This window comes from Chlorocebus sabaeus, chromosome 1 (genome assembly GCF_047675955.1).
Source record: "Chlorocebus sabaeus isolate Y175 chromosome 1, mChlSab1.0.hap1, whole genome shotgun sequence".
Classification (NCBI taxonomy): Eukaryota; Metazoa; Chordata; class Mammalia; order Primates; family Cercopithecidae; genus Chlorocebus; species Chlorocebus sabaeus.
Genome location: NC_132904.1, coordinates 33193133 through 33213608, shown reverse-complemented (window position 1 = coordinate 33213608; position 20476 = coordinate 33193133). Strand labels below are relative to the sequence as shown.

Sequence of the window (20476 nt, the reverse complement as noted above, 5' to 3'; positions counted from 1 at the left end):
ATAGTATAGAGGTTCCTTAAAAAATCAAAAAGAGAACCAACATATCCAACAACCCCAGTTCTGAGCATTCAGTCATTTGACACTTATGAATGGAAATATATTCTGAGAAATACATTATTGGGCAATTTCATCATTGTGCAAACATCATAGAGAGTAATTACACAAACCTACATGGTACAGTCTACATACCTAGGCTCTATAGTACTCTCTTGGGCCTAGCCTACAAACTTGTGCAGCATGTTACTGGACTGAATAGGCAATTTTAATACAGGTATTTGTGTTTCTAAACTTAGAAAAGGTTCAGTAAATAATAGTCTAAAAGATAAAAAGGGGTACACCTGTATAAGGCATTTACCAAGAATGGAGCTTACAGGACTGGAAGTTGCTCTGGGTGAGTCAGTAAAGGAGTGGTAAGTGAACGTGAAGGCCTTATATACTAAAGCATACTACTGTAGACTTTATAACACTGAACACTTAGGCTGCACTAAATTTATTAAAAATATTTTCCTTTCTTCAATAAGAATTCACCTTAGCTTCTGTAACATTTTTAATTGATAAACTTTTGCATTTTAAATGAGTTTTTCACTCTTGTAATAACAGCTTAAAACACGCTTTGCACAATTCTACTAAAATATTGTTTCTTTATATTCTTATTCTATTTGCTATTTTTAATTTTTTTACTTGTAAAATTTTTTTGTTAAAAACCGAGACACAAGCACGCACATTACTCTAGGCCTGTGTGGGGTCATCATTATCAATATCACTATCTTCTACCTCCACATCTTTTCCCACTGGAAGGTCTTCAGGGACAGTAACACACACACAGCTGTCATCTCTTGTGATAGCAATGCCTTCTTCTGGAATACCTCCTGAAGGTCCTGCCTGAGTCTTATAGTTAGCTTTTTTTTTTTTTCAATAAATAAAAGGAGTATATTCTAACAATAAAAAGTATAGTATAGTAAATACATAAGCCAGTAAAATTGTCATTTGTTATTATTATGTACCATACATAATTATATGTGCTGTACTTTTTAGGACAAGTTTGTTTACACCAGCATCACCATAAACATGTGAGTAATATGGCTACAACATCACTAGATGATGGGAATTTTTCAATTCTATTCTAATCTTATGGGACAATCATTGTATACGTGGTCCATCATTGACCAAAACGTCCCTATGCAGCGCATGACTGTATATGTAAAGGAAATAAAATCAGTATGTTGAAGACATATTTACACTCCCATGTTTACTGTACCATTATTCACAATAATCAACATATGGAATCAACATAAGTGTTCATCAAGGGATAAATGAATAAAGAAAATGTGGTGTACACACACACAATGGACTTTTAGCCTTCAAACAGAAATCTTGTCATTTGTGACAACACGGATGAAACAGAAGGACATTATGGTAAATGAAATAAGAAGGACATTATGGTAAATGAAATAAGCCCAACACAGAAAGATGAATATTGCATGATCCCCTATTTTTACTATATGAAATAATAATGGTTTGGGGTAGAATTATTATTAGTGGATTAAAATGCATTGGCTATATTTTTGATCCACTCTCCTATAACCCATAGTGACATTCATCAGATGGTTGGCTGGAATTCATTTCATAATCTGAAAGCTTGCAGATTTTACCCCTTGTGCAAAGCAAATTGATCCAGATTAGAATTGAATCTACTGCATTCAGACAGCAGCACTGTGTTCTGAAAGGTTGATGTAGCTGGGACAAATGTGTGTTAAGATATGAAATAGTCATAAAATTGCCCTTATAGAATATTATTTTTACACATATTTCCACACTCGTGAAAAAAAATATATCTATGTAATCTACAGCATTTTCACTGAAAATGGAAAAATAACTGTATGAGAAATAGCCAAACTACCAAATTCTTCATTATCTGGAGCTGTATTTGTTTTGTACACAACAGCATTTTTTTGTTTGTTTTGTTTTTGCAAGATAGACACTTTTGGGTTTATTGTGGCTGTTCAATTACATGTTTACAGAGATGTACAGATATTTTTCCTGAACCACCTACCATTGATTTTGCACACTAAGCAGTCTGCTATATTTCCTAACATTTTATATTCTCTACTGCTGCATTCATGCTTCAAATTAGATTTCATTCTTTCTTTAGGATATTTCTTCTGCCTATGTGATTGTTTACTTAGGATCACAGTAAAGCAAATACTTGTGTAATTTTAAGGTCACCCACAGCTTTTACAACATTAGGCACTTCAATGTCTATGGAATTGCTATGCTCATGACATTATCATGACATTAATGTTCAGTCATAGCACACAGATTGTCCATTATGCAGAATCTTAACTTCAGATAATGTAAAGCAGATTTTCCTCATGCTTACTAAAGATTCTTTGAGATATTTCATAGCATTTGTAAAATATTTTAAAACAATAACATTAATGCTAGTATTTATATGGAAAATAAATTTGGTTTTCTTCTTAAATTCATCCATTTATTGCCTTCTTTTAACAAAGGAAGTGAAGATTATACTCACTTTTCTTCATGTGTCTGAAAAAATCAACTTTTAAAATTACTATTATTTTAGAAGTTCTAAGAAAATTAACTTTGATGGAAGATGGAAGCTCAGGTGATCAGGACATTGATTCAGGTGTACTTGGCATAGCAGTTCATTAAGTATGTGTTAATTATGTATGATTACTCCTGAAGATCTATAGTGGCTTCATCTTTTAGGTTGCTTCATTAAATCATTAATTTTCTTGGAGGTAACTAAGCCTGACATAATTAAGTCATCTTAGTCTCCACAGGTTTTTATCTCCCCATGATGTCAGGAACACTGAGCAAGTTATTATAAAGCGTTGTAACTTATTCCTTGTATGTACTGACTTTATATTTTAGGATTATATAATACTATTTTGACATTCTTAAGTAATCTAATAAATGTATGCCTTTTAATTATTTACTTAATGTTTTAGCATAGATTTTGTACCTCCTGTCTAATAACCCATTTATGTATTTGAACCACTTCTTTTACCAACAGTTCTTTGACCCCTGGCTACATAAAGCTGCTTCAGTTTATCCAGAACATCATTTATGAGGAAGGATTTGATGGATCCAATCCTCAGGTATTAAATAGCTTCAAAGTCTTTTATAATTATTTATATAATGCTGTTTTCAAATTCTTTAGGGGTGGCAACCCAGAAGTTTTAGAATAATATACAGAGAACAAGCTGTTTTCAAGCACAGTACACGTAAATAAGCAGAGCACAAGCAGCTTTAGTTTGACTGTTACTGTGTATTTAGAGTTTCAGCTAAGTTCTCAGTGGAGGCACATAAGACATACACATGCTTTATCAACATCATTTTTAAATATGCATTTGTAGCATTTAGGATTAAGTAGCTGCATTTTGAAAATTACTTTTAAATCTGCAAGGTTTGTACTTTTCTATTTAAATTGTTCCTGTTTCTGTCATTCGACCTTAATTTCAAATTACCTTATGAGTAAGAATTATCTTAAGATTTTATTACATTATGCTTTGTTTTATTGAATTAAAAAATACGTTATTTGCCATATTAAGTATCTTATAACGACAATTTCTCTGTAGCTCTAATTTTTAAAACTTCCTCCAAATTTCCACTAATAAAGATGTTCTGGTTAGTTTAACTTAAACAAAATGTGAAAGATTTTATTTCTACATATCATGCCTTTCAGAATTCTTCCACAGTGATTTTAATTGCTTTTGCTACTAAATGATTTGCATTACATTTGTATTATTTTAGCAGAAGTCTTTCTAAAGCACCATTATTTTATTGAAGACAGAGAAGCTGAAAGTCTTATTTTTGGCATTATCAGCTACATTTGTGCTTAATTCATGGATTTTTAAATATTCTTGTAAACTTTATTATTATATTTAGCAGTTTTTCCATGGCAAAATAAATTATTTTTCAATTTGTTTTGATTGCCAGTTTAATTGCAGGTTGAAAATACTTATGTGTGTATGATAAAGTACAGACATTTATTTATAGGTGGCTTTTCATGTATGTCATAATTTTTGTGACAGCCTTTAGTATTTAATACAATTTTATTTTGCTCAGTGTTGCTCCATTTTTGGCCCTACCTAATATTCGTGGGTACTGTGTCTTTTCTTTGATGCCAGTGCTTGTCTGGAGAGGTAAATTGGTCCCTGACAGACACCTCTCCCGACTTGCTGTGGTAACTATGGAAACAGGCATGTCATAACAGTTCCTATGGTACAGTGTGCAGAGCTGCTGCTCTTGCAGGATGATGACATATCTTCTGAGAGTAAGAAATTTTATAGAATCCCAAAAGCAAAGGTAATAGCAAAAGGAATACACACACACACACAGAGATACATCTTAAAAATCCTTACTAAGTAAGCTAGTATAGGAATAGAATAAAACATTTGTTCTCTTAGTTGTTTATTCGACTGTGAAAACACCACTATTTTCAAGAAACAATTTTTTTTTCCCCCACAAAAATTGATAGACAACAAACTGGTGCTGGTTTGGCTTTCTGAACCAGAAATTCTATAATTACTGACTTTTATGAAGATTAAACAGCGTTCAGGTAGACATTCATATGGTGAATACCAAAACTGTTTTTAAATTAAAATATACCAATACATTATTATAGAATTATACTTACAATTTTATTGCAACTAAAATATAATGAATTTTCTTCTTTAAATTAATTGTAGTGTTTGCTAAATTACTTGTTAGTCCGTGTATCTGTCTCAGAAACTTTAGATGAGTTCTAGAAGCCACAGAAATACACCTACAAGGCACTACTTCAAAAAATATTATTCCTAAGTCAAGAATAATGTTCTGACATTGAAATAAATCTTATGTTTTAAAAGAAAAGTTTTATCTTTTTCAAACATTATGTTTTCAAATAAACTGAACTAATTTGAGACAACATATAGAAATACAGAATATTGTATACTACCTTATAATTAGCCTTGGTAGTAAGTAAAGTAGTGTAGCTAATCTATAAAAATAATTAGAGTGCAGACATTTACAAATTGTGCTCATAATTTCATTTAAGTTGTTATTTTTAAATATCTTAGAAATATATGATAAAAATGAAATTTGACATGGATTTTACTTAGAATACCAGATTAAATATTTTGGATGTTCTCATAGGAATAAAACTATTTATTGTACAGCTGACAAGGTTCATTTTTTAAATCTTATGCCACACAGTATGCCCCATTATTATATGGCATAGCAAAGGAATTGTAGATCCTAAAGGACACAAGAGATTTATAATTCAGCCTTTGTTTTTGCAATTACCATTATATTTTTTAAAATATAAATGAAGTATTATGCTCAATTATATTCTGTTGTGCTGGGTACCAACCTCACTTAAATATCTTATCCCTCATTCATTTTTTGGCTTAATATTTTCATTCACTTGATATACATATATCAGTGTATCTGTCAGAATCATTAAACCTCTGTAGTTCTCCTAATTTCATGCCTAACAGCATTTTTGTTATAAACTTTTATCTGGTACTTTTTAATACAATAATAGGTAATGAGACAGTGGGTTAAAATACTGTTGATCTTTAGTTTCTGAAATGTTGACAGAGAAAACGATATTATCCTGCTCTCGTTTTACCTTCATGTTTCATTCTAATATCTAGATTTTTTTTTTGTATGTTTCTCTCCCTTTTTCTAGAATGCTCTTTCTGTTGGGAATCTTAACTTGTTTGTTATCATGAGATAACAAATTTAGAGATAGCAAAATGAACTTTACATTCTTGCCATTTTACTTAAATTCTGAGGTTTTAAATAATAAAGAAAAAAGAATAACCCATCATATTTTACAGATATCTTACACTAATTCACCAGAAATGTATTTATACTTCTAACCTAAGCCCTGGTACATCTCATTACTTCATTTCATTCAAGTAATGCAGAAATAAAAAGAAAACAATTTTTGTGGACCATTGAGGATGATAACATAGGGTGTCTTAGGTGGTTGTCTATCATAAGTCTAACACAATCATTTAAGATATTGAACCAACTGCCTACATAGTGCGATCATATTTTAGATCCTTAGAGTCAGAAAGTTTTTTTCTAATACGCTTATTCTAAAATCCTTTTTTTTGTAATTTCATTCTTATAGTCTTATCCAGGCCATTATATCCCTTCAGTTGTATTGAATCATAGAGCAACAATGTTTTCTTCTCTCCTTTTAATTTTTTTTTTTAATGGAATCTCACTCTGTCACCCAGGCTGGAGTACAGTGATGCAATCTCAGCTCCCTGCAACCTCCGCCTCCCAGGTTCAAGCAATTCTCCTGCCTTCAGCCTCCCAAATAGCTGGGAATAGAGGTGCACACCACCACACCTGACTAATGTTTGTATTTTTAGTAGAGACAGGGTTTCACTATGTTGGCCAGACTGGTCTCAAATTCTTGACGTTAGGTGATCTGCCCTCCTCGGCCTCCCAATGTGCTGGGATTACAGGTGTGAACCACAGCGCCTGGCCTCTCCTTTTAATTTTAAAATGAAAAAAACTGGCTGGATGCAGTGTCTAACACCTGTAAGCCAAATACTTTGGGAGGCTGAGGCAGGAGGATTGCTTAGTCCAGGAGTTCAAGGTCAGCCTAGGCAACATAGGAAGACCCTGTCTCTGCAAAAAAAAATAAAAGAAAAATTAGCTAGATCTGGTGGCACATGCCCCTAGTCCCAGCTACTCTGGAGGCGGTAGTGGGAAGATCACTTGAGCCCAGGAGTTCGAGACTACCCTGAGCTATAGTAAGGACACTGCACTCTGAGTAACAGAGAAAGACACTGTCTCAAAAAAAAAAGAAAAGAAAGAAAGAGAAAATGAAGTCCTAAGTAATGTGTGTGTCTTGTCCGGAATCATCCATCTACTTAGTTACACAGTCCTGACTATAATTCTCTCTTATTCATTTACTAGCTTATGTTCCTTTAGACTTTTGTCTTCTAACATTTCAATGTTTTATTCATTTTTCTTACTTTCCATGATCAATAAATTCTGCTTGAAAAAGGAATACACAAATTCAGTTTCATTTGTAATATCAGGGAAATAGATATATTGTGTTGGACAATAACTAGTTGGTTAATAAATTTTATCGGGGTATTTTATAGCAATAGCAAGTGATACATTTTAGGAATTTGTTTCATCAGAAATCACATATAAAGCAGCACGCATTCCAAATTATGTTAAAGCCATAAAAAGTTAGAGCCATCTTACTTTTCCCATCAATTCTAATAATGAATTTTCAATTATTTGCACATGCCAGGTTTTGTTAACGCGTTCTTCCTTTGATCAGAAATTTTGCTGAATTTTTAAGGAAAGTATTTACAAAACATTTACTTAGTTAGAATAACCCAAACAATAGAATTTATTATAAGCACATCTGTTGTTAAACGTTTATTCACAGTGATTTATTCACAGTTTCATTAATAGTTTTTAAATGTTCTTTTCCCAAGAAATATAGTCACTTATTGTGACCTTAATGTCGGTAGGCTCAAGTTCTAAATGTTCACCTGTTAAATTTTATGAAAAGTGTTGAACTTAAATTATTATTTTAAGAGCAGCTTCAAGAAGAAAAACCAGAGGCAAATGTAAAATATAAAACCAAAAAGTCATGTATCTTTAAAGTTTTTTTCAAAGAAAAGATCAGGCGGTAGGTAGGATAAAATTAAATGAGAAATATTGTACAATTTATAGTTTACTGAAAGACAGAATTTTCTAATACTGACAAGGGGTTTGCAAGCATTCTAGTTAAGATTTCATTATTATCTGTTTTATTAAATATTTTAAGTGCATTAAATATAATTCTTAGAGTTGTGGCTGTTAGAATTTAGATACAATTTAAAGCTTAAGGCGTATGATACTGTTCAGATTTTTCAAAAGTTAAAAAAATGTTATTTTTTATAATCTTGTGATCAAAACAGTTTCATTTATATTGCTTAATGTACTAATAGTACGTAAAATTTTTTAACACATCTATTGACATTATCTCCCTGATGTTATAAATAAAGATAAGAACTGACAGATAAAAGTAGTATTCTATTGATTAACAAAGCTTTATATGTTTGCTTTTTTCCCACTTTCTTTTAGAAAAAACAAAGAAACGTTTTAAGAATAGGAATTCAGAATCTTGGCTCACCTTTATGGGGAGATGATATTTGCTGTGTAGAAAATGGTAGCAACAGTCACAGCCTTACCAAGTTCCTCTATGTTCTCCGTGGTCTTCTGAGAACCTCTCTTTCAGCCTGCATCATCACAATGCCAACACATCTGATCCAGGTAAGAACTTTCCAGAACTATTTTTTCATAACTCATGGTGATATAGTATGACATCGTGGTTTTAATTTGCATTTCCATGATAACTCATGATGTTGACCATCTTTTCATGTGCTTTCTGGCCATTTGCATATCTTCTTTTGTCTGTCTTTTGTCCATTTTTTATTGATAGTCTCATTATCAATTTGTAAAGTTCCTTGATATTTTAGCTACAACTTGGTAATAATTTTCCTCCTATCTATGACTTGCTTTTTCTATTTTCTTAACAATGTCTTTTGAAGAGCTAAAGTTTTCAATATTGATGAAGTTCAATTTATAAATTTTTTAGTGGTTAGTGGTTTACCTCCCTCACACCTCCAATCTTTACAGTCTTTGCCCTCTCCAACGTCTTTTTCTTATGTTTTCTTCTAAACATTTTAGAGTTTTTTCTTTTACTAATGAATCAATGTATTTCCATTTGAATTTTTTCCAGTTTTAGTTCGTGTTCTGAAACAGCTTTTAGTTTCTTTCTTTAATTAATATTTTATGTAAAGTATGTGTTAATATCAGTATCGTTTACTTAAGTACATATTGTCTGCCTCAGGCATGTGATTTCATATGATCTTATATATCTACTACATTGTAGTCTCCATAGACGGAGGGCCAGATATTTATATGTTTCTTTATAGGCTTTATGGTAATAACATAATATTAAACGTGGTTTTAAAATTCTTAACACAGTACCTAGGCTTTTCCTAGATAATCAGTAAATGTTAATTAAATGAATATTGAATCCTTATTATAAAGTTACGTAATTTGGTGTCTCTGTTCCAACATACCTAGACCCTACCTGCAAATAGCAAATGTATTAAAATGACATTTAGTTACATTCATTATATACAGCATATATAGCAAATATGACTGAAAAGTGTGACAAATGAAAAGTGAATTTAGCTAGATGCAGTGCCTCACACCTATAATCCCAGCACTTTGGGAGGCTGAGGCAGAAGGATCACTTGAGGCAAGAAGTTCAGCCTGTGTAACAGCAAGTCCCCATTTCTATAAAAAATTAAATTAAATTTTAAAAGAAGTGAATTTGGTCTACTTGGCCAGTAGAATTTATTTATTTATAATGGTCAGCAGAGGATAACTCAGTTTTCCTTGAAGGACTTTTTATACATTGTGTCTGGATCTAAATTATTATCATTAGCTTAAAATTGCAGACATATCATAAGGAAACTCCTTTCTCTAATCATGCTAGACATTGTACACATACTTGTATTGCTTTCCTTGTTAATAAGTTATCATAAAGTTAGTACTCAAATAATAGTTTGGTTAGACATGGTGAGCTTTTTATGATAAATAAACATGAAACAGACTTATCAGATACTGATGAAAATACTACTACTTATACTACTACTACTACTACTATGCTATTACTACAATTATTTATTAGCCATGTGCTACATCCCAAGCACTTTACAAGCATTAGGTCCTTGAATCTTCAGTGCTACCCTGTGAAACAGGTTGTTTTACCTCTGTTTCCACAGGGTCACCCAGTTAATAAGTAGCAGGCCAGTGTCCTTACCTGACTTCAAACCTTATCATCCTCAGCATTAGATTATATGGCTTCACTAATCATCACAAAAACCCTGCAAGATAGCTGTGATTTCAATTGCAAAGGCAACTAAACTAAAGTTAAATGATTATCCAATATCCCATATCTGTTTTACATTTTAAGCTGGTATTCAAGCTCAGATCTGGTTAACTCAAAAATTTAAACTCCTTCCCCTCTGTCACACTGTATCCTATGTGTCCTGAATTATTAACTACCTTTGATGGCACTAAGTTTCTATTAGGAAAAAAAAGTTATTGGCTAATATTGTAATTATTCTACATTTTTAAAAGAAAATTATTAGTGTAAAATATTTGATAAATTAGTACATATAAAAGATTAAACCAAGAATTCCATTCTAGCCTTTTACATAATTGCAAAGCAAAGAAAAACAATTATAAAAAAAAAATGTGTATATATGTAACTTTAAATTTTATTCCAATGGGGCCTCTGTGAGAAAACGGAAAGAAAGAAAAGGAAAACACTTTTTTAAAGCCATTTTGTTGGTGAGCATCTTTATCACTTAAGGAAGAGATTCCCATTGTGGATGTCTGTGACAGTGAATCCTGTACCCTCATTTAAGGGAACAGCAGATACTATCAGATGACCTCAAGTCAGCCTATCTAGACCACTGATTAAATAATGAGTGAATGAGGCCGGGCGCGGTGGCTCACGCCTGTAATCCCAGCACTTTGGGAGGCCGAGGCGGGCGGATCACAAGGTCAGGAGATCGAGACCATGGTGAAACCCCGTCTCTACTAAAAAATAGAAAAAAAATTAGCCGGGCGCAGTGGCGGGCGCCTGTAGTCCCAGCTACTGGGGAGGCTGAGGTAGGAGAATGGCGTGAACCCGGGAGGCGGAGCTTGCAGTGAGCCGAGATTGCGCCACTGCACTCCAGCCTGGGCGACAGAGCGAGACTCCGTCTCAAAAATAAATAAATAAATAAATAATGAGTGAATGATGTAGTGATCTCGATGTTTGAACCTGAAACAATATTTTAACTTTGATACTTTACAGATATATTTAAGCCCCTGTATAACTGGAAGATAGATTAAATTTATGCTTCTTAACATAGCAGTAAAGAGACTCCTTTGAAATAGACATAGCAAAATATAGGGTTAGATTTTGGTAATGAGTATAAAGTTATATAGTGTGACAAAGAATTAAGACATATTCCTCAAAACAGAGAATGTCTTTTTTTAAAAAAAAAAAAAAAAAAATGCACAGCCTTCTAAAATTTTCCCAATTTTCAATCTCTCATTCCTAGACAGTTTTTGTAAAGTTATCATATAGTAGTCTTCTGGCCCTAATACCAATTGAGTTATAAAAAACAAATAAATTTTCCCTTGCTCTTTGAACATGATATCTGACCATATATTTGTTTTTATATGAAAATGTTTAGGAGAAAATATAAAACATATACTTCTTCCAACCCATCATTATATAAATATGAGGTAAAACTTTTAATAACTTTTAAAGTCTGTCAAGGAAAATCAGTCTTTTGGCTAAGGAAAGAGAATAAGAATTGCAAGCAGTATGCTTGGAAAAGTAATCAAAGATGTACGAATACATATAACCAGGGCACTGTGAGTTTATTTAATAAAAGTTACATGGTGATTACTATGGGCCAGTTGCAGTCCAAAATGCTTTTCAAATCTTAACTCATTTAATTCTCATAATAACCCCATATGGTTGGTACTGTCATTATCTTTTCCCAAGATCACACAGCTAATGAGTGGCAGAATTTAGACTTAAGTAGTCTACCTCCTATTACCATAATCTTAACCACTGTGCTATGCTAATTGTTCCACAGAGATACTAGAGTTGAAATTTAGAAACAAACTGTGCACAAAGTAGCATTCAATGATATAAAGAGCCTGAGATCTTAGAGGCAGATAGATCCAACTAGTTTCATAGTCTTAGTCAAGTCTCAATTTTTTCAGCCTCAGCTTCACCTGTGAAAATGGAGCAAAAAGTATCCAGTTAAGAGGATTAGTAATAATATGTACTTAAACAGTGCTGGCACATAGTAGGCATTCAATATATGTTAGCAGTTGTCATCTTCACTATTATTACTTAAACAGATCTCCAAAACTGAGGATTTGAACAGAGATAAGGCTACAAAAAATAAGGTATAAAAGTCTATCAAAGCAATAGAAATCTCCTGCCGCCTCTTTTTGTGGAAGACACTGACAGGATCTTCTCACAGGTCCACTATGACCAGTGCCACCTCTGGAGATTGTAAGTTAGGGTTTAAATGGTGATTGAATAACTGTGGGTAATTTAGCTTATACACTTATTTAACAAATAATGCAGGCACTGTTCTAGGCACCTATAGGGATACAGTAGCTAACAAGACAAACAAGGTTTCTATTCTCATGGAACTTTTTCAACAATGTAAAAGATAGGATGGAACAGAAAAGTAGTATATGTGGTTTATTGATACTTGAGCTTGGGTGTGGTAGTAGAGTGGTTTTGGGCAGAAATAGAAATGTGGTTGGATATCCTTGAAAATTTTATCATACATATAGTTGGCATGTATAGATAATAAAATTGTGGTACCTTTGAGTGCATTATATAAATTAACATTAGATTAAAGGTATTTTGTATAAAATATCCTTATTTCTTGAATTGTTAAACCAGCCAATTGGTGTGCTTACTTTAGTTATTAGCATTCTGTCAGACTTGTATAGTAATGATTAGTTACCCTTTATTATACTTTTGGCATGCTTCCCATGTTTAATTTCATTGTAGGGAAGGAACACATAGTTAAGGAAATTGCAAAGAGAGGGAAAAGTTAAAATAGGGAAAATAATGACATAGATTCAAAACTGATTTTAACTTATTGTTATAATAAGACTTTTGCAAGTAGAATGAACAATAATTATTTTTTAATTTGCCTTTGAAATGTTTTATGTTCAGTCCCACAACTTTGAACTTGACATTTTTTATTTCCTTCAGGTTAAAGATTATTTTCTTTAACGCCACAGAAAAAAAAATGGCAAGCATACTTTGGAACTAGTATATAAAAATAAATTCTAAATATCTGTTAAGAAAACACTAAAATTGTTCAACAAATATATTATGAATGTCTTAAGTGTATATATATATAATCTTAAACAATTTTCCCTGTGAAGTAATATTATTACTCATACCGTCTCTTGCTAGAATATAGTTTTAGTGTCTGCCTAAAGACGTTGAACTAAAACTGTGTGTGAAAATGGCTAAGTTAAATACAGACTTTGTTACATGCTGAACTATGGAGTAAAGTGTCATTAGAAGGAGCAGAACTACGGACGGCTCCCCTATATTCCGGCATTACTCAGTTCCCAGATCCCTGCTGTGTAGTTGTTCCACTCGCCAAGAAGCCTGTTAAAGAGCCCCCAAGAGCATGTGTACAGCCCTCCATGTTAATAGTTAATTGGTGAGGATGGCAAGATGAGAGGACAGCCGAACATGTGGTCTCTCAGACTCAAGCAGTAGACAGACCTTTAGTTATAATAACAGCAGCTGCTCACATTCTCACAACTCAACTGTTCAAAACTCTGTTGTTGAGTGAAGGAGGTTGTGGTGGATTGAAAGAAAAAAAAAGGAGAAAAGGTTACATCTAAGAAAAGGAACTAAAACACTATCTTTAAACTCTTCCCACATATTATTGTAATTGTGAGAATATTGCAACTTTTAAAAACTTTGGTGTAAATACCCATGTTAAAGGTTATTATATTTCAGCTACACTCAACATTCTGCTGCTTTGTCCCCCTTTTACTGTTAGAAACAGAAATGTTTTTGTACCCTTTGAAACTTTTTAATGAGTTATCTTTTTCTTTTGCAAAGTAGTAGCTTTAAAGCAATTACAATAGGATACTGTTTGACTTCCATATCTAGCAAGATATGAAACAGTAATTTGTTGGTCTATAAATGGGAATTGGCTTACCACTAGCAAAATTTGTCATCCACCTCCAAATTATGCAAACATTTTGTGGCTTTTGAAAATAATTAATTTTATTTTCAATTCCCAGTAACAGTTGCATGCTTGAAGAAAATAGTGACCAATAACATTTATTCTTTTTGGAAATAGAAACTTAGTTTTGTGCCTTATGATGATTTTATTAACGAAGTGAAAAGAAAATAAATTTCCCCTAGTTTATGCATTTTTAAGTATAATCTGTGGCAAGTTGTTTTTTATTAGTATTTTTAAGGCATTTTTACTTAAAATTGTCAGGAAATAAATATTGAAACACTTAAACTAATTAAACTAAATTAAATTACAACACTTAAACTAAACATGTAAACACTTAAACTAATTAAAATTAGAAATGGAGAAAGTTACCTTATACTGTTCTCACAGCAATTTTCAAAAAGAAAATTTACTTCTTATTGTTAGTTTTTATTCAAGCTGTCATAGTCTACACTTTTAAGGAATTTTTAAATATAAACAGCAACTTGATAAACCTCTCCCGAAGTACAATAATGCAAGAATGAAAACTCCTTTGACATTCTGGATCATAGAATATGTCATTATGTTTTTTCATTGTATAATAATTTTAAGTATTGCCAGAGTTTAATGTACTTGTCTAGAGAACAGTAGTTGGTAAACTATTTAGCTTTCCTTTATTCAATCAAATTTCAGATTTGAAACTACCCTATAGCATATTTTCATTTGTCATCATTGGCGCTTGGTGAATTAATAGCCTTATTCAATTTTTATCATATACCCAGTGTTTTGTAATAATTTGATCTGTAGAATTTTTTCCCAGCTATCTCATTGAAGAAACTATTACTAGCATGTTAACTTATACCAAGGAAAATTCATTTTCTGATGAAAAGGAGGGAGAAAGGGCCTCGTTAAAATATGTCTGTTGAAAAATGAATGATATTTTATTTAGTGTATTATTTTAATTGATGTGTTTTCAAATTAATCTTCTATAACATTAATGTATTAGAGCTTTGAACCCACTGAAGTGAATGATACAGTATGTTTCTATATAGAGAAATTCAGAGCAAACCTTTTCACATCCATAAACTTTTTTGTTCATGCTGAGTATTTTAGCAGCTAAACTCTAAGTCAAGCAATGGACCGCTTTAGAACTAACCACTAATATGGGATTATGAAATGTGGACTCCAGTGGCCTTGTGAATTTGTCTCAGTGTGAAATCTTTTATTCTTAAAACAAGAACTAAGAATAATTGCATGGTGAAGAAAAATATACTTTTGTGAGTTTACAGCTATAAAATTTTGGAAAATATTTTTTATCTAATTGTTGATATGAACATAACACCACCTTCAGTCATATAACTTTATTTCAAATGATCTTTTTAAATGCACTTTATTAAGAAGAATATTTAAGGATGAAAATTACAGATTAATCTCTTGATCATAGCTACAATTACTAAAGGATAAAGCCAGATATTCAGAGTGTCATTTTTTTATGAATTCTTAATCAGGATATTCTCAACTGAGAATCTGCCTTTAATGTTTTCAGATCTTCTTAACTAGTCTGAAATTGATTATAAGAAATTTACATATTTAAGAGTTTTAAAAGAAGCAGTTTTTAAAATGAACTAAATTATAGTATACCCGTTTCAGTTTTACATCATATTTATCAAATTCCAGTGACTTTGTGTCAGTATAGTAAGTTGTAAACAGAATCTGTTTTTCTTTAAAATAACAGTCTAACTGTATTTCAATCCTTCTACCATAGACTTTGAATTCTTATAGCTCCAGCTTTTTTTTTCTGTTTCAGACTACACATGCTGATAACTGGTTAATTTTTAAAATCACATCATAGCTTGTATGCATTATACATATATATTTAATTTACTTTTTTAGACAAGGATGATTGAAACTTTTTACACAAATAAACTCTAATACACAAACTCTAAATTATCTATAAAGTTCTGCCTATACTGAGCGTAGTAGTATATGTATAACTTTGTCTTCGTGTAAATATGCATATTGAATAAGAACAGGATATATTTTAAATTGTCAGTAGGGTTCATTTTCATCTTTAAAAGAGAAGTATGATTCAGAAACCTTTCATTACACTTAATCTAACCAAAGCATGTTCAGTAAGCCATAAAAAAAAAATTGGTTTAAAATATTTTTGGTTTCTCTAAAATAACTTTGTGATGTTCTTGTTCGTATTGTTGTTCATTCTGTAGTTCCTATAATGGTAGTAGTTATTAGCTAAAGGGCTATTTAGGGCCAAACTTTTCAAATGTATCAATGATATAAATAGTGAATGTCTCATCGCGGTATGGCGATTGAGTCATCTGTTTGGACATATGGAATCTTTGGCTACTGGACTGCATCGTCTTTATAATGCCCAGTGTCCAAGGATGGACACAACTGTTCTGGGAGCAGAAGGGGGAGTGGGGGGCCCTGTGTGTTCAAGCTACATGAATATGGTAGGAGAAAAAGAGGGGAAATGATCTTTTACATTATGTTTATCATAAACTATCTTCTATATCACTTTTTGTGTATAGAAAACAAGTACAACTTTATTTAATTTTTCATTTATTTTACAAATAAAATTACAAAACTTTTTTTCTTTGGCATTGTAAGCTATCTGAAAAATACCTGTGAGAAAACATGAGTTTTGAGTTTTTCCTATTTATATACTTGGATGCATGCTTTCCCTTAAAGAAAGATTAACGTCATCAAAAATAACTGATACTTATTTCCTAATGTTGAGACCAAACATGCTTGTAAACAATTATAATTTAAAGCTGTTTAAGTACCAAGTGAGATATTATATCCTAGCGTTATGTTTTAGCCCTTTGCTATTAATTACATTATTATTGCTATATGAAGAGTTCTTGCTTCTTTAATAATGTTTTCGCACCCTATGTAGTTAATCTTTAATGTTGGGAAGGACAGGGGAGAGATTAAATTAGCCTTGTAACCTCTTTTTCTTCCAGGCTGATGATAGAAAATAAAAGCTCTTAGCCACAAAATGTAACACTTAGAATTAATATTTAATTAGACTAACAAATTGTACACTGTGGCTGAAAGCTTCCAAAGAGTTGTTAGTGCCACAATTGACCTACAGGTTTAATAATAACTCACTTCTAGAAGCAAGTGCCAGTTCAGCATAGTAGAGCCACTGTAAGAAAGTCCTGAGAGATTAAAATCAGCAAACCAAATGGCAGGCAAGGATTCCTGGGATGGAGCCTTCTGGAAAGCTGGGAGCTGGAATAGCTTTTAAGCCAGGATTCAGATGAGAACAGTGGGTGAAAAAGCTGATCCCTCCTGTTCTGGGAGCTTCTGGTTGTAGGCCAAAATCTTAGAACAGATTTTTACTAAATGTTTTTGCTGCAGCTATTAACTTACATTGAAAATCAAATATTGAATAATTTTTCTGTAAAATTTAGCAAATTTTTTGTGTAAACATTAGTTCTTAATTTCTTACATATTAGTACATAATATCTGTAAACTCAGATCATTAGATTATCAGATAGGTTTGGCGCTGTACATCTATGCTGTTTTGCTGTGACATGCTGTTTCCTTGTTCCCTGTATAGTTGATTTATATGGTTCATTTCTATATTATTTCATTACGGGCATTATGCAGAGCCTGAGAAAGAGATTGTGAAGTCTGTAGCCCAAGAATTTTTTTTCTTCAAGAAAGTATATATATCAACAAACATAATTCACAGGCATTCCTAATTTTTAAAGGACTTATATTATAAAAATAATGCTATATTTTATGTTTATGGTGCACTCAAATTACAAGATAAATAATTCGACCTCCTGGTGAAACATTGGATCCTTATATTTTTGCAAAATTGATCTAGTGAAAATAAGACACCCTGAGTTTGAAAGTGTGCAGACTGAAAGGGGGGCACCTTACATAATTTATTGGTAATATCTTAAATAATTAAAGAAAAGCTAGTCATTTGTTAAAAATTCAAGCAGGTGAGGACCTTGCCAGCAGAGGGAGTAGTCCTGTCTTCCCTCAGGTTCCCATCATTTTCCCACCTGCCTCAGCCTTTTTCCCAGCCAGTCTCCCATCTGGACCTGGCTCTGTCAACCTGCTCCTGATGACAGGCTATAATTTTGTATTCAATATGGGATTATTCTAAGCTGATTTTAAACTTTAGTATCTTTAACCTGCTACTGCATCACAAACATCATCTGGATGCTCTGTTTGATATTTGGATATTAGCAATTGTTTTTCCAGGCAGGGCGTGAGCTTTTGGACATCTGTGAATTGCATTTTAGGGTTTCAAGTATTAAAGTACTAAAAAAAGATTTCTGATTTAGGAAGTTTCCCATAAAACATTTTTAATCATGAAACACAAATTTTTCTGTGGGTAGATTTCTTAATATGAAACTAGATGTATAGTTAAGAAAAATGCCTATAATTAATTTTGAATATTATACTATTATTCTGTCCAGCCTGTTCATTTCAGTATTTTGTTCATCCCATTTCTGAGACTTTTCAGAATATGTAAGTTTTTTTAATGTTTTATAGAATAACTTACTGAAAAAGAAACAAAATTAATATAAATAAATGTTCTGCAAAGTATGTTTATTTGAATATTTGAAGCCAGTGTAAATATAATATAAACAATATTTATGAAAGTAAAACGATGTGTTCTTTAAAAAGTCTCAATTATAAAGAACCACCATTTTCAAATCAAAATTTAGAATATTGAGTATTTGACCATGTAGAAAGCACAAAGAGTTGTGGCTCTATTACCTATTCCTGGTAAATTTTGATATCTTAGCAATTTTTTTCACCATCGAGGTTAGGAGTATTTGCCACTAGCCCCTTCATGGGTATGTTTTGAGCTTTAGGATAAAGAACCAAAATATGTTTGTTTTACAGTTTTCCTATGTGAATATTACTATGTGATGCTAGGCAGAGAATGTTACATTTAGAATTTTTTTAATTTACAAAAGTTCCTCTGTATTCTAAAATTAACCTTTACTTTAAGTTCATTGTTAAATCTGGAAAGATATAATCTAATACCTTCATCAGTTTATTACAAATATTCTAAATCTCATGATTATGAACAGAAGTATTTTCCCACTATCAAATATTTTTAATAAAATAAAAATCTAATCCACAGAAGCAAGTGACAATTCTGGAGGAAGTGGGGCAAGTTTGTAAAAAGTTATAAATGTAGTATAAATAATTTTATTATTTCATAGTCTTGATTTCTGTAGAATGGAAAACCTAATAAGCATGGAAAAATAAATGTCTCATTAAATATCCCCAGATTTATCCTTGGATCCAAGCTTATTTTTTGGATTATGTAACAAAGAAAGGTCTTAAGTTCTACTATATTCGTGTTCTTTGCACATCATTTTTCAGAAAATGTTATAAATTGAGCTGTTGATTATGACATACTTGCTTTTATTGTGGGGATTCCCCTCCCCGCTCTCTCCCAACACACACCCACTACATCATGTATTATGGTCAAACATAAAGTAACTTAAATATTTCTCTAAGTCTTTAACATTAACTTAATAGTGCTTTCAGGCTATTACAGCCCCAAATCTGGTATTTGTGCCATACTCAAATGAGAGCTCTTCCTTTCATATTATTTTTGCTGTCTTTCTTAAATAGTGTAGAGTAACTGAAGAACTTGCTCTTACTTGAGGCGTTGCATAAATGGTTTATGTTGATTGGTTTATTCCTTTCAAGCTTCTTGATAATTAAGTTATTGGTTAATTCTTAATCCTCTTACTAAAATTTCTTCTGGAAATATGTTTGTATTGGTACAAATTACATCTTTTATATTGTTGAGATAATTAGGTCTGGGAAAATAAAGAAATATTGAGGGTTTAAGGTATTCTGATTGTTACTTGGTAACTCTAAATAGGTATCTGAACTATTTTTATTAGAAAATTGTGAGAGCTTTAAATGGCAGTGATTAAATTTTTATCTCTTAACAAAATTCATAGTTTTGACTTTAAGAACTTTGAGTTGAAAGGGAGCATTAAATTAATCTTCCTTAATTTAAAATCCATTTAATAGATTGGTTGTATCCTAATAAAAAATGTATTACCATTGTATAATGGCAAACAAGAAACATTTTATGAAATCAAACAGAAAACAGTCAAAATAAATGCTCTGAAGGTTTTTTTTGAAATTAAAATTGAAATACAAAGGTAGAAGACTGGACAATCTGATTTGCTTTGCTTATTTGCAACACCATTTGACGAATTTTAAATTTAAATGATTAATTAAATTATGTTGCAACAGAAAACTTTAAGAGCTCTTTATGTAACTTAATACAATGCTATTTGAGATTGCCAGCAAACTCTTAAAACTCCTGGACACTGGCTTTCCTCTCTTCTGGCTTCCCTCCTAGTCATGTCTTGGCTACTGTCCAGAGCTGACAACTTTCACCCAGGAGCACAGGGAGATTTGTCTAGGATAAGAAGGATTTTTGAGCCATCCTACATTTTCACATCCAGATGGGCAAGGAGGAGGGGGGCAATATCATTGTACATACTTGGGTGATGTCATTATACCATACATACACCATAAGCATTAATTTACCCAGATTGGTGAATTCTGAATGTCCTTACTGAAATGTTCCATATTGGAAACTGTATTGTAAC

General features: G+C 31.9%; 1 protein-coding gene and 1 long non-coding RNA gene across 6 annotated transcripts in view; one reads left to right on the top strand and one right to left on the bottom strand.

Moving 5' to 3' along the window:
• Positions 1-20476, top strand: part of ELP4 (elongator acetyltransferase complex subunit 4) — a 266231-nt gene that overhangs the window by 113954 nt on the left and 131801 nt on the right. For all 5 annotated transcript variants that reach the window (XM_008003180.3, XM_008003187.3, XM_008003206.3 and 2 more), the window contains exons 6-7: positions 3038-3122; positions 8119-8307. In XM_008003180.3, the coding sequence (XP_008001371.2) occupies positions 3038-3122; positions 8119-8307 (274 nt within the window). The remainder of the gene's footprint in view (positions 1-3037; positions 3123-8118; positions 8308-20476) is intronic.
• Positions 11104-20476, bottom strand: part of LOC140712022 (uncharacterized) — a 125665-nt gene continuing 116292 nt past the window's right edge. The window contains exon 4 of the long non-coding RNA XR_012093421.1: positions 11104-11853. This is a non-coding gene — a long non-coding RNA (uncharacterized lncRNA). The remainder of the gene's footprint in view (positions 11854-20476) is intronic.